The sequence below is a fragment of the Cucurbita moschata genome, unplaced genomic scaffold (genome assembly GCF_002738365.1).
Source record: "Cucurbita moschata cultivar Rifu unplaced genomic scaffold, Cmos_1.0 Cmo_Scf00066, whole genome shotgun sequence".
NCBI lineage: Eukaryota > Viridiplantae > Streptophyta > Magnoliopsida > Cucurbitales > Cucurbitaceae > Cucurbita > Cucurbita moschata.
In genome coordinates, this window is record NW_019268582.1 from 550,685 (window position 1) to 565,003 (window position 14,319).

At 36.9% G+C, this 14,319-nt stretch overlaps 2 protein-coding genes across 2 annotated transcripts; one reads left to right on the top strand and one right to left on the bottom strand.

Annotated features, from left to right (window-relative positions):
* The first annotated feature begins 10,080 nt into the window (after positions 1-10,080).
* Positions 10,081-11,227, top strand: LOC111437734 (transcription factor bHLH149-like). Its single transcript, XM_023075794.1, has one exon. It carries the CDS (start codon positions 10,328-10,330, stop codon positions 10,949-10,951), a length of 624 nt encoding a protein of 207 aa, XP_022931562.1. The 5' UTR covers positions 10,081-10,327; the 3' UTR covers positions 10,952-11,227.
* A 1,049-nt stretch (positions 11,228-12,276) lies between these two features.
* Positions 12,277-14,313, bottom strand: LOC111437735. Its single transcript, XM_023075796.1, has 4 exons — positions 14,304-14,313; positions 13,087-13,176; positions 12,686-12,834; positions 12,277-12,437 (listed from the first exon to the last, which is right to left on the bottom strand). Exons 2-4 carry the CDS (start codon positions 13,166-13,168, stop codon positions 12,360-12,362), a joined length of 309 nt encoding a protein of 102 aa, XP_022931564.1. The 5' UTR covers positions 13,169-13,176; positions 14,304-14,313; the 3' UTR covers positions 12,277-12,359.
* Between the last annotated feature and the right edge of the window lie 6 nt (positions 14,314-14,319).

Genomic DNA, 14,319 nt, shown 5'->3' on the forward strand with positions numbered 1-14,319 from the left:
TTTTATCGTTAAAACCCTATTCCCCCCCCCCCCCTCTAGGGTTGCCATACCGATCCAACACCAAGGAGGTAAGTAACCTTACTGTTGGCGTTAGTTATGTTTGTATGTTGGTGCGTGCCCTATGGCCCTTGCATGCACCATATGTTGTTGTTGTATGCTAGGTTGGATGTTTCTTGCAGTGAAATGCTATGCATGCTATGTTTATGTTTGTGATTCTTGCAGTGAATTGCTATGTATGTCATGTTTATGAATATGATGTTGTGACACGGTGTGTTGCCCTGTATGTACGATGAGCTTGATTGACATGTCATGATTATAATGAGAACCCCGCATGCCATGAATGAGATGACTAGTATGCTATGATATGCTTGCTCAATGTGGACCCGGTTATGCTATGTAATGCGGCGAGATGATGGAACGTTGTATGTATAATGCTATGGAGGTAAACCTTAAGAACCTCATGCACGCTATGGTTATGTACCTAGGGCACTCCCCCGTTATGCTACTGATGGTATGGATGCGTATATTCGATATTGTATTTCGCCACGATATCATGCAGGCCTTCCTTTGTCTATGGCGTTCGGTATTGTATGTCATACATACCCGACCAAGCCAGGCCTAGGGAGTTCTCTTGCGGGCTCGCCTGGTGAACCCACAGTCACACACGTGGGCCATTTGTGGGAAATTACCATTAATCCACCCTCGCCCGGACAAAGCAAGGGCCTAAGGCCATGGGAAGGAATGGAAGACAGACCCCTCTCTCAGCTTCGTTCTTTTAACACTGTGCGGCATGTATGGTTATTATGTGCGACATGTATGGTTATTATGTACGACACGTATGGTTATTATGTGCGTTATGTAGGGTTATTATGTGCGTTATGTATGGTTATTATGTGCTACAAGTATGGTTGTTATGTGCGACATGTATGGGTATTCTGTGCGACATGTATATGTGTTGTGTGCGTCGTGTATGTGTATTGTGTGCGACATGTAGATGTATTGTGTGCGACTGCTTGTATCCGGATGTATGAATATATGCTTAACCCCAACAGTGGGGCGACTTACTAGGTATTTTATATAATACTCAAGCCACGTGCTACCCATATTTTCAGGTAAGGGCAAGGCTCCCATGTACGGCTGACGGTGGATGATGCGAAGGGCCATGGAAATCTTGAGGAGAGTCTGAGAGTCTGTAGTGTCGTAGGCGTCTTGTTGGATTCTTTTGGGTTCATAGTTTTGCGATTGTTTCCTCTAGTTCTCTGTTGATTACTTCTAGGCTAGGTTGTCGTAATTGTTTTCCTAGGTATGAACTGCTTATATTGTTGAATGCATTATCGTTATTGAGACTGTCTCATGTGAACTCTTGTCTTGTTGATTAGACAAGTTGATATGAACCACGACCAAGGAATTTCCATACCTCAAGGTCCAATTACAAGGACGAGAGCCAAGAAGCTACAACAAACTTTATACAGTTATATTCAAGCTATGGTGAGCTCATCAAAGGAAATTCTAGAAGACGCTGGAGACCTCCCTTATATGTTGTGCAAAGTTGAGGTTCAAGAAAGAGATGAATTAAATGCACTTTAAGTTGCATTTAATGAACTCCGCTGAATTTATCAAATAGTCCAAGGATGACTAATAAGCACATTTTATTATTTGCATTATTTAATTATAGTTTAACTATTTGTTTGTCATATTTAAACTAGTTTTAAATATAGGAGTTAAGGTTATATTGTAACCCACATAGGTTACTATATTCCACCATTAACTAGCCATTTAAATATGGAGGTTATGGGTATTTCTCATTTACTAGCCCATTTAATTTGGGAGTTATGTATGACATAGGTTAAGGTTGTAAAGGCTATATAAAGCCTTATTTTCTTTGATTAGACATCAGATTTTGGAATTAAGAATAGAATTTCTATTTTAGCTTTGTTGAGAGCTAAACTTTCTTTGCAAATTCTTGTGTTTAGAACTTGCATGTAGAGTCATTCAAGTGGTATTGATCAAACCTCTTGTGGAGTGATTCGAATCACGAGTTTAGAAACGAGTTTTCTTTACTCTTGATCTTGATCATCAAGGTAATCCGTTCCATACTTTCCCTTGGGTTGATTTCCATATTATCACAAGTATAAGGTAACGTCGCTAATTAGGGTAGAGAAAATTAGGGGCGTTACAAAGTATATCAACACATCATATGGTCTCCACCACTAGGTTGCACCGTGAGATTCCCATGTTCCGCCTGCATGTTGCCCTAGAGCAACTACCCATTTGGAGGGTCGTACCATGGGAGTCGGAACAACGCTAACTCCAGAAATGGATATGATTTCTTAGGTCCATTATCAACTTTGGCTTTTTCATCCGATAAGCATTGTTGGGGACGATCTCTGAGGTTTGAAAATGGCAGGTCACACTTACGAAGAATTACTAAGAGTTAGTATATTCTTGACCAAAGTGGCGATAACTAAAACACTATAGGAATAAGAGTTATTCTGGGATTAGTGTTTAAGTCAACATTTGCTACAATTGCATAAAGAAGAGCTACATGTCTGAAGATTGTTGGTCAAGGAAAAATTATGTTAAAAGTAATGTTGTAACCTCCAAAAACGAGATGGAGGATGAATGGGATGCAAAGGTACTAGGTACCTTAGAAGAAGACGAGCTAGCGCTCATGGCAATGATGGGAGAGTATATTGATTATGAGAATGACTGGATCATTAATTCAAGATGCTCAAACTACATGACTGACGTCAAAGGAAACTGCCTGACAAGAAAGTGTACAAAAAAAGTTGTGGTAGGCACAACTAACGACTCACAATTGCCCATGGCTTAGATTGGCAACACGATGATTATTCTTGAAGATGTGAAAGTTTATGAAGATGTTAAGATATTGGGAAAGCTAACGATGGAAGGACGAAAAGTGGAGTTTGTTTACATGCTATATACAAAGTCTGCTTATGTGGACAAGATGCAGAAGAATGACACAAAAAATCTATGGCACACGAGGTTGGGACATGTTGACTATCACAAGTTAGAATGTGAGTATGGAGAAATTCATGCTTGGTCAATCTCAACTTGAAGTCAAAATAGATAACGTTTGCACTGGCTGTAAGTATGGTAAAGGTCATCAATTACCATATAAAGGGTAAAAAATTTAGAGCAAGAAAACAAGTAAAGTTAATTTATTTTGATGTGTTTGGTCCAATCAAGCAAACATCAATTAGTGGGATCGTTTATTGATGACTATTAAAGATATTTGCGAATGTTTTTCATGAAAGAAAAGTCTGACACATTCTCCAAATTTCAAGAGTTCAAGACGACGATCAAAGGATAAGTAGAAATGAAGATTTGTTGCCTACGATCAGAAAATGAAGATTTAGATACATCTGAAGATCTAAAGTGACACTGATGCTAGTGATTCAACCAAGCGAACCTGATGAAAAGGAATGACACCTCGACAACTTAGGCAGCCAAAAAGAATTCGAAAGTCAAATCATAAATATGTCAATGCAACTATTATAGAAGACGGATAACCAATATGGTACAACGAATGAAGGCTAGTGCTGAGGAGGAGTATTAAAAGATTATGGTGGGTGATTAGGATCTTTATATAATTGTTTAATATGAAAACGGGAGGTGTTTAGTGTAACCATGTGAGAGGAATCCCATTAGATATGATAGTACACAAAGATGACAGTTTTTCTTCCATTACACACCATCTTCATCCTCTTGTTCACATTCAATCTAACAAATGGTTTACGTGTCAATTTCATACCAATGATATGCAAACAAGAGACATATTATTATATTCTGAATATTCATTGGCCCATGTTAGGGGGCAGTGGAACACAAATCATTCCTATACTTATTTAGGTTTAAATTAAAATATTGCATTTCTTAAATTCTTAATTATGTATCCAATCATCTCATTACACATCTCAACGGCTTTATCATATGAAATTATTAATGCATCGATTGTGGATAATCTTGAATTTTTTTTTTTTTTTTTTTTTTTTTTTTTTTTTTGTCTCAAGTGTTTAAATTAAGATTCGTTATTTTATGAAAGTTCAATCACTAAATTAGACTACCAACACGAGCATATTTGGTTTATGATTTATAAAAATTAGTCAGTAGTATATAAAAGGAACGAGTTCCAAAAGTCTTCATTCACGCAACTAGGGGATTAGTTGTCGATTTACTCCTTAATTTTGAGTTGTGTCAACATATTAATTTAAACTCTAGGTTAGATTTCATTTGAAAAACTTTAGTTTCATCAAATTGTCAAAAGTGAATCATCCTCGATTACTTAATCTACAGAAACGAGGAAGGGGGACTATGCAGTATGGCCACTGCAACTTGTAGCTCCACCAAATCCGGAGGAAGGGGTTAGTGGAAATTCCTCATATAGTTCTTTTATGGGAACTCCCGCCCAAAAGAGAACATGACATCTTATTTTGCAAAATGAGTCTTTTGTGCATAATTTCCGTCTATAAAAATGGTACATGCACTAATTCTTACACGTCGGTAAATTTCTTCCATCTCTCTCCATGTTCATGTTCAAATCCAATTTTTCATATACATAATTTTAAATTCATTCAATCAATTTCTTAAAAAAATTAAATCTATATAATTTTAAAACTGAAGATTTAGTTTTTATAATTGTTAACATTTATTTTTAAATTCTTTCTACTATACGAATTAAATGTATATAGTTCAATATGAATTAGCGATGGTTTAACTTGGCTGCATGTTTTTAACTTATGTTAGGCAAAAGTTGACTCTAATTGATTTAAATGCTTCATTAGGACTATGGCACAATGTGATTTACCGTACCTTGCTTGATAGGCTTGTATGATGTGAGAAAATGATTGGTTTATGATTTAATGTCACTCGTGTCCTTAGAAGCATGTTAGGAGGTTGAAATATCTATGTATGCCCGATTTACGTATGGACTAGATGTATTGCGCCCTACAAGATGCGTATGGTCAATTAGTGAGCTTTAGCATCTGTCTTATCTTTTCTTAATCCTTGAGCCACATTTTGTTGAGAATAAACGCTTCACTCTGGAAGCAGAAGAATTGGAATCAAGAATCGAACAAAACTAAATATTACGCAAATTTACATGGAAGAAATATGGAGAAAGTTCTAACGAGTATTTAATCTACTTGCTCCAGCTCTTGTAACGGTTGAGTCTCCTCTATAAAGTCTTCCTCACTATGACTTGAGCACAAAGGTCAATATAACGACTCCTTTTGACTCATCGAATCACGAACCATAACGCTGACACATAAATAAAAATACAGTAAATTTTGTGATTTTAAAACAAAAGATATAAAGACGGTAAATACATTAAAACAAAACAAGTCAAATATATGTGTACACATACAGCTTTAAATATAAAGTTCATTTACAAAAGATGAGGCTTACAAAAGCCATGTACAAGTCGACTAGCCTCCTCGACAGTCCCACAAGCCAACACGTTCCCACAGTGATAAGTGTTCTATTCGCCACCTAAAAAAAAGTGTAGCTAAAATGAGTACTAAAATATTCGATAAGCTACCTACTTGTAGGCTCTAGTCGTATTTGTTCCTTATAATATATTATTAAGCTATGTGCTCAGGTATATACTCCTTAGCGAGTATTGTGGCTCTAGTTTGTGCTGGTCTTTTCACGCTTTTACGTAAATAAACCCTATACATTCCTCTTAGCTCTATGTTTTACGTTTACCTAGGTCCTTCAGAATTATAACCAAAAGGGAGGCCAAAAGGTCCTCCCTAGTAGTATCTAACAAACTCCACAACAATCTGTTACTTCTCCATACACTCGCGAATAAAGTGGAAGTGGGTATTGATGTATTTGTTGTGAAATACTGAGTTATTTACCAATGTAAGCGTAGATTTGTTGTTGACATACAGAATTATTGGTTTTAGCTCACTTTCAATCATTTCACTCAACAAGTTTTTCAACCACAACGCTTGGCATGACGCCACAGTTGTTACCATGAACTTAGCTCCATAGGAAAATAGTGTCACAGTTCACTGTTCAGAGATTGTCAAGTAAATAAATTTATGTAGATATAAAATGTCAATCCTCTGATGCTTTTTCTATCGTTAATGTCTCTAGCTAAATCACTATCGGTAAAATTGACTGGTTCTTCATGTTCTCACCCTCTTTGATACTTTAGCTTGTATCTTATGGTTCTCTTCACACAGCAAAGAATGTGTTTGACTACTTGGTGATGCATCACTTACTCATCATTTCAATAAAATATGAAAGATTTGTACAACTGTAAGTCTAGTACCTTAGACTTTCAATGATATGTCTATACTCGATCAGATTCATCAAGCTTACTTCATTGTCTTTCCCAAGGTGTAACCTCACTTCTATGAAATACTTGGCCGAGTTGCACTTTCCATCTTAAATTGTTGCAGCACCTTTTTAGCAAGCAATGCAATTTTTCTTCTGGTACACCTCAATATCGAGGTAGAAGTGAATAACCCAAGGTCGGTTCATCTCAACTTCCTTCATCATTTGCTATTTGAACTCTTCGATGTCTTTCACACTTTTATCGGTGACAATCAAATCGTCAACGTACAAGCTAATAATGAGTACTTTAGATCGCTGATTTCTTGTATCCACTGCTTTCTCTTGCAAGCACTTCATGAAATTGAGATTCTTCAACCTTTCGTCCAGTTGTATGTTCCACGCCGTTAGTACTTGTCGTAAACAATAGAGGGTCTTTGACAACTTGTACACTTTGTGCTCTATGATTTTGATGGTGAAACCTTCAAGTTGGGCAACATTCACTTCTTTTTGGAGTCCACTGTTCAAGAACGCTGATTTGACATTTTTTTAAGTCCTGAACCTCCCATCATGTTGAGCTACGAGGGAAAGAAGGCATCCTCAAAATCAATTCCTTGTTGCTGCATATATCCCTTCGCCACGAGTCTTGCCTTATGCTTAATGACATTCTCTTCATTATCCTTTTGCAACTTAAACATCCACTTCAAACTGAGGGCCTTGTGACTTTAGACAGTAAGTCAGTGGGATCCACATCTTTGCATGGCCTCTTGTCACTCCGTCTCAGTTGTTGTCTCACGATACATTGTCAGCTCCTCAACAGTGATCAAAACTAGCTTGTCTGGATCTAATACTTTTTCAAGTGTATCAGCATAAATTCTAGTGAGAGAACGGAACTTCTTTTGTCCACCATCTATTGTGGATTCTTTTGTGCTCTTCATTGAGCTTCCTTGTTCTGGAGAACTCGTCACGCCTTTTGGTGTCACCAGTGATGACATGTGTGGATTTGTTGGTGTTGGTGTCAGTGTCAATGCAGTTTCTAGGTCTGCTACATCATACTCGTCTTCTAGAGTTGTGCTCTCCATAATAGTCTTTTTGTTCTCACTAAAACTACACCAATCTCACTTCTTCTCTTCTTCAAATACGACATCTCCACTAACATGAATTTTTTCATCTTAAGGATCATATAGCTTGTGTGCCTTAGTCTCATCCTTCATACTAAAGTACACCATCTTTTGACTTCTATCATCAAGCTTCTTTATACGTGGTTTTGCAGTCTTGACATATGTTGTACCACCGAAAACTATAAGATGCTCAAAGTGAGGTTTCTTTTCGCAGGGGTGCAAGTTCCCAATGCCCTTGCCAAAAAAAAAGTTTAGATGACAAACCACATATTGTATTACCTCGCCCAAGAAAACCACCGGGACTTGCATACTTTTGAATAAAATTCTTACTATATTTATCACGCTGTGGTTTCTTTGCTCAACCACACCGTTTTGTTGTGGGGTATATGTTGCGGTGGGTAGATGCTCGATGTCTTCCTCTTTGCAATACATTAGGAAGTTTTGGGATAATAACATGCTTGTAACGCCCCTAATTTTCTTGCCTACATCAAAGACGTCATTACATGCATGTCTTTAATAACATGTGTAAAAATCTAAATAAAACATTTCAAACCAAGTCATTGACTTATATGTTTAATATAAAACCATAAATAAAAATAATAATATCATAAAAATTAAAACCTTAACATAATTTTTAGTACGAAAATAAAAAGCCATCTATGAAATTACTAATTGAAAACAATGCATACTACTGTCCTATCTTAGCTTCCATGGGCGTTCCAACATTCACCGTCATCCGTTCAAGGGCACTTTACCTTTACCTGAAAAATAAGAGTAGCATTATCTTTAATATTTTAGGAAATACTCAATAAGTTACCCCACTCTTGGGGATGGGTAATGCGAACGCACAAATGCATGATGGGACCTATACTTTAAAACAACATAGCATGACTTTGAGCTCGTTCCAGTCCAGGTAGGGATGTGTTGTACTTCTCCACACACGGCCCGCGCACGCACTCATTGGCCCACCGAACGGGCTCATAATGTACCCCCTAGGCCTTGCTTCGTCAAGCTAAATGCGTTGATGCGTCTCCAGAAACCACGGAGGGAAAGTCCTACATGATATCGTGGCGAACATAAATATCAAAGGTACATGTCCGTACTAACGTAACATAAGGGAGAAATATCCCGATGCACATTACATATATAAATGCATGAGGTCCCCATGATTTAAAATCATAGCATAAAATAAAAATCATTTTGTTTTTCCTTTCATTCATATCATAATGTGCATATGAGTCATGCATGCATAGCAATCATCATAACTTTCATCTTATATCATCATATAATATACAGCTCCACATGGCAAGGCATAGCATTACATACATAATATTTCATTTCATTTATAGCATGGCATAATAGGACATCACATACATACATAGTATAGCATCATATGTGTCATCACATAGCATATATAAGCACCGCATAACATTATGACGCATGCAGGGGCCATGTGGAATGTGTCATCATACATCATACAATTCTTCCAACACCCATAGTAAAACCATTTACTTGTTTGGCCAACCCGAGTCTCTAACTATTTTATAGCGACTCTAAGGCTGTCATTCAACGTTCAACTTAAGTTATAAATACTCATATCACATACTTAGGACATATTATTAAACTTAATTTAGCTAAATATATTGAATATTGAGTTGACCTCAAATGCCCAATTTTAGCTCAAAATATTTGATTTGAGTAATAGGAGTTTTATTACCTCAGATGCCCTAAAAAATAGCTTATAGAGGGTCGAAAATGTAGAAAATGGTAACAAAATTGAATATTGAGCTGAATAAGCCATTTTTCAAGGCATCGGAGCCAAGTAAGTTGAGTCGAGCTGTATGAAGTCAAAGGTTAGGCACACGCACAGGTCACGTGAAGCAAACGATTCGGGTCAGGAACGTCATGCGGGCTAAAGCGTGTAGGTTAGGCCATCACACGGGCTGAGGACGAACGTATGAGGGCTTGGGACGTGGGTCGTGCACGACAATGCATTTCTGAGCTATTGGATCCTACACCGGTCTGTGTTTTTGGTATGTTATGAAAGTGTGTTAAATGTGATACATTAGATTATGAAATGACATAAAAGGATTGTTACATATGAAATGTATATCTCATCATAAATACATGCTATGGTTTTAAACTATGTAGACCTCATGCGTATTATATGTTCACGTGCATCGAGATGCTTCCCTGTTATGACTAGTACGGACGAACACACTATGATGCTATGATACGTATTATGTATACCATGATACTATGTGTGCTCCCTTCTCTATGTGGTATACTGGCAGCATGAGTGTACACTAGTCAAACGCCAGGTCTAAGGAGTACATATACGAGCTCACCTGGGGTCCTTATGTGCGTGCGTGGACCGTTGTAGAGAAGTACTGAACATCCAATTTTATCTGGAATGGAAATTGAGACCAAAACCATATAATAATGTTTTTTGAAATAATAGGTCTAAAACATGATTGTTTGGTTGAACTAATCCATCTGATTTGCGACCATGTCTTAGTTCTTAAGTAATCACTTCATTCATCCCTTAATCCACTAAATTACATAATTAATTAAAATAAATATTTTTTAAAAAATTATGAAGAAATAATAATATAAAAATAATAAATAAATTGATGTGATTGAGATGAGGCCGCGTGGTTGCTTCTGCTTGCTCTTATAATTACCCTCTCGCGGTGCCCCCCCCCCCCCCCCNCCCCCCTCTCTCTCTCTCTCTCTCTCTCTCTCTCTCAAGCTTCCTCCATTACCACCGCTTCGGAAGCTCTAACCAAATCTCATTTTCACCTCTCTACGACTGTTTTTTTGGTTGATCTGATTTGCAGATTGTTTAATCTCGGATCGTCTGTGTGCTTATTCTCGTATATTTCTGTGATTGAGTTCTTAAGATGGATGTGATTCTCTCTAAACTGGAAGAGCTGAGGAATTCCGATTCCATGGAGGAGCGACCGTGTAAACGCCGAAAAATCGAATCGGAGAATCGAATGGCGGATTTTCATGGCGCCGAATCCACGGATTTGAGAACACGGTGGAGAACAGAGTCGGAGCAGTATATTTACTCTTCAAAACTAGTTCAGGCTCTCCATCGAATCAGCCAGAAATCCGCATCACCGCTGGCGAGATCTTCAATTAGCGGCCGGAAAGTACGCGATACGGCGGATCGAGTTCTCGCCGTTGCCGCTAAAGGCAAGACGCGGTGGAGCAGAGCGATCTTGTCAAATCGACTGGATCTCAAACTCAAGAAGCAAAAGAAGGTGAAACCGGCCGGAAACTGCAGGTGGACGAAGAAATTGGAAGTATCGAAGACGAGGAAATTGCCGGCGGTACAGCGAAAAGTTCGAACTCTCAGCCGCCTGGTTCCCGGCTGCCGGAAAATCTCATTCCCGAACCTCCTTGAAGAAGCTACAGATTACATCGCCGCTCTACAGATGCAGGTCCGCGCCATGACAGCCGTTGCCGAGATTCTCGGCGGTGCTCCGGCCGATCGTCAAAGCTTCAGAACGAATTCGTAGAAGCCAGATCCAAGGCTTGGAATGCCAGGTGTTTTTTTTTTTTTTTTTTTTTTTTTTTTTTTTTTTGTTATGAAATATTTTATTGTACACATTTTAATCTCTGTGTTTTTTGTTTTGAATTTGTTGATTGAAAAGTGGTACCTAATTTTGATTCTCTTAATATAATAAGAGAAGAAAAATGGTCACCATGAAATTAGTGAATTAGAGTTTATTTTATTTCTCTTCCGTTTCTATTCAAAATTGTTCATACTTTATAGTGAAAAATTGAAACAACAATTTGAAAGTGTTTTTAGAATATGTAAGATTTAATCGTTGATAAGATCAAGATGAAGCATGAATTTGGAGTATTAAATATAGGGAAGCCAAATTCCTTCTCTCTTATCTTACTCTTTTAATGCCCCAACTTACTCTTACTAAATTCTTCTATGAATATTATTCATTTAACCCTTTGATTCAATTCAAGTTTAGGAGGCTTAAATTTTATTTATATTTTCTATTTTAAATTGATTAATTCAACTCTATAAATCTTTTAAAAAATATGAATTATCAGTTAATTTTAAGGGGGAAAACAGAGATAAAATAGAGAAGATGATAGTAAAAAGTTTGATGAGAAAAGGACGGATGAAAATCATTTATGGATGAGCTCTTATTTATTTATTTGTTGTTTTTTTTTTTTTAATTAAATTCTCTCACACACGTGCGCATCGTACCATCATTATCATCTTCTCATTCTCTGTTTCCTAAACCCTAAACCCTAAATATACTTTCCTTTCATTTTTCACTTTCAACTTTTATGTTATAGCTTTGGTAGTCTTCAAATTTTATTGTTTAATAACTTAATTTAATCTCTCCCCTTTTAAAATCTAAAAGAGGTGTCATTAGCATTGATTCAAATAACTTAATTTAATCTCTCCACTTTCAACTATTTGATATGCTTTCAACTATTTGATATGCTTTTCAATCCATTAGGTGTCACCTCATGAATGAATATAGGTTAGATATTTGAGTGCTCATTCAGGTTAGAGGGGAGTTTGCTAGATATGCATTATCAAATAGTACCTTTTGATGAGAGATATGAACAAGAGGCTTTTCTGAATTAAATGAAGCCAATAAGCAAACAGCGAGTCCATAGGTATTTGAACCCGAGTACCCGGGAAAAAGCAAAATATTTGATAGAAGAATGAGAAATCCTTTTGAACAACGTCCCAACTTAATCACCATCAAATCTGCATATGTAAGTAAGGAGGAGGAATAGAGCACATATTATATAAGAATAGAAAGAATTAAAAAAAGCAGTAAAATGAAGAAACAGGGTAAACCAAAAAAGTATCCTCAAAAGTTATACAAACTGAGGTCCAGGGATCAGCCAAATCATTCAATTCACCTCATGAACCCATTGTTAAAACCATCAGGCCTTCACCAAATCAGCTCGGGGCCTCCATAGTCCAAGCCTGTACTTATGTGTGTACTTCAATATCAGCTTCCTCTGCCCACATACCACAAGAATGGAAGCATTTTGATAATTGCATACAAAGCCTATGGCTATCATTTGAGCTGTTTTGGCGGTGAAACATGTCTATGTCTTGCTAATCCATATCATTCAAATAATAAGAATAATTGCATACAAAGCCTATGGCTATCATTTGAGCTGTTTTGGCGGTGAAACATGTCTATGTCTTGCTAATCCATATCATTCAAATAATAAGAATAATGTTGAGTTGAGTAAATACTTACATGTTTGCATGGAATTCCAAGTTTTTTGAGCTTAAGTGTGCGAGTAACAAGCAGCTTCTGGAAGTCGCCAATCTCTGATTCAAGTTTAGGCACATGTGACTCAACCCCATGCCCAACACCATTTAAAAACTCTGGTATTCCCACCTTTACTACAACGCAAATGACAACAAATCAAGCACATGTACATCTCTTATCTTATTGATCACACACTCACAAGGAAATAATATTAGCAAACCAATGATGGATGACATACGAAGATATCAATACCATGAACACTTCCTTTACTACGCAATCATGCTCAATTCATTCAATAAAGAGATGACAAATAAAGTATAAGGCTCAATTCCTGGGTCAGACGAGAATAAGTTTTTAAAGAAAATAAGAGTGAAGAAAACACTTACCGACATATGGGGTAGATTTAGAAAAGAATCTAGCATATAAAGGAGCTGAGTATGGTTGCAGTATAATCTGCCTCCATGCCATTCTTCTTGCTGTGGACAACAAACAAACCCATCAGTTTCAAATCAGATGCAATTTTTCTAGGAAGGAACGTCTTTAAATTTTTAAGTTTAAGCCATGCATGTTTAAGTATGAACTAATTCATATAGTGAAACTGCAAATGGCTCATTAAATCTATAACGACCAAGATCCATCACTAGCAGATATTATCCTCTTTGGGCTTTTCCTTTCGGGCTTTCCCTCAAGGCTTTAAAACGCGTATGCTAGGTGAAGGTTTCCACACCCTTATAAAGGGTGTTTTGTTCTCCTCCCCAACCAATGTGGGACATCACAAAATCAGGTATATGGTATTTGCTACTCGGATAACCATAGTAAATCTAGAGCTAATACGTGAAACAAACTCCCGACTTTTGGAAGGGATGATTTTATTAGATAAAAAGTCGACACAAGCTCTGCCCGTTACTTTGATGATTCATGATGTCTTAAGAAGAATTGCCAAAAAAGAATGTAGACAGAGAATACCATCTAAAAGCTTTACATTTCATGACCTTAAAATGATCCGACCAAGCTGAAGATTTGACATCAAAGATCCTTTGATATCTTCTTTCCATACAAATATTGGATAGAATGGCCATGGAAGCATTGAATTGATCCATTGCATTCATGGAAATAACAAGATCACCCAAGGACTTTTAAAACTTCCAATATTTTGAATGGAAATCTAGTTCTAACTGATAAGGATTCCAATTAATTCTATACTTCAAAAAATAAAAACTCCACCAAATCTCTTTTAATAAAACAAAATACTCTTCCTACCCTGCCAACACCTAACTCACTTCAAATTCAAACTAATACCACAAAACACAGAACTGTTCAAGCCCTAAAGAATATCAGAAGTTGTCCCTGAAGCCAATCTTTCATTTTCTGTTTGGACTCCTAGATTTGGGAGGAACGAGAAATCATCTACCTCCAGTATGATTTAAAAACTGTTTCGAACCAAAAATAAAAATTTAAAATCAGTCCAGGATATGAACAGGTCAAATTTTGGAGGATTACGAACTCACAATCGAAGTCTTTACAAATGTAGGCTATTTGGAAGTCGATTGAATCAGAAAAAAAAGAAAAAAAAAAAAAACAAGAAAGAAAAGAAAGAACAGACCTGAACGGGAGCGGAG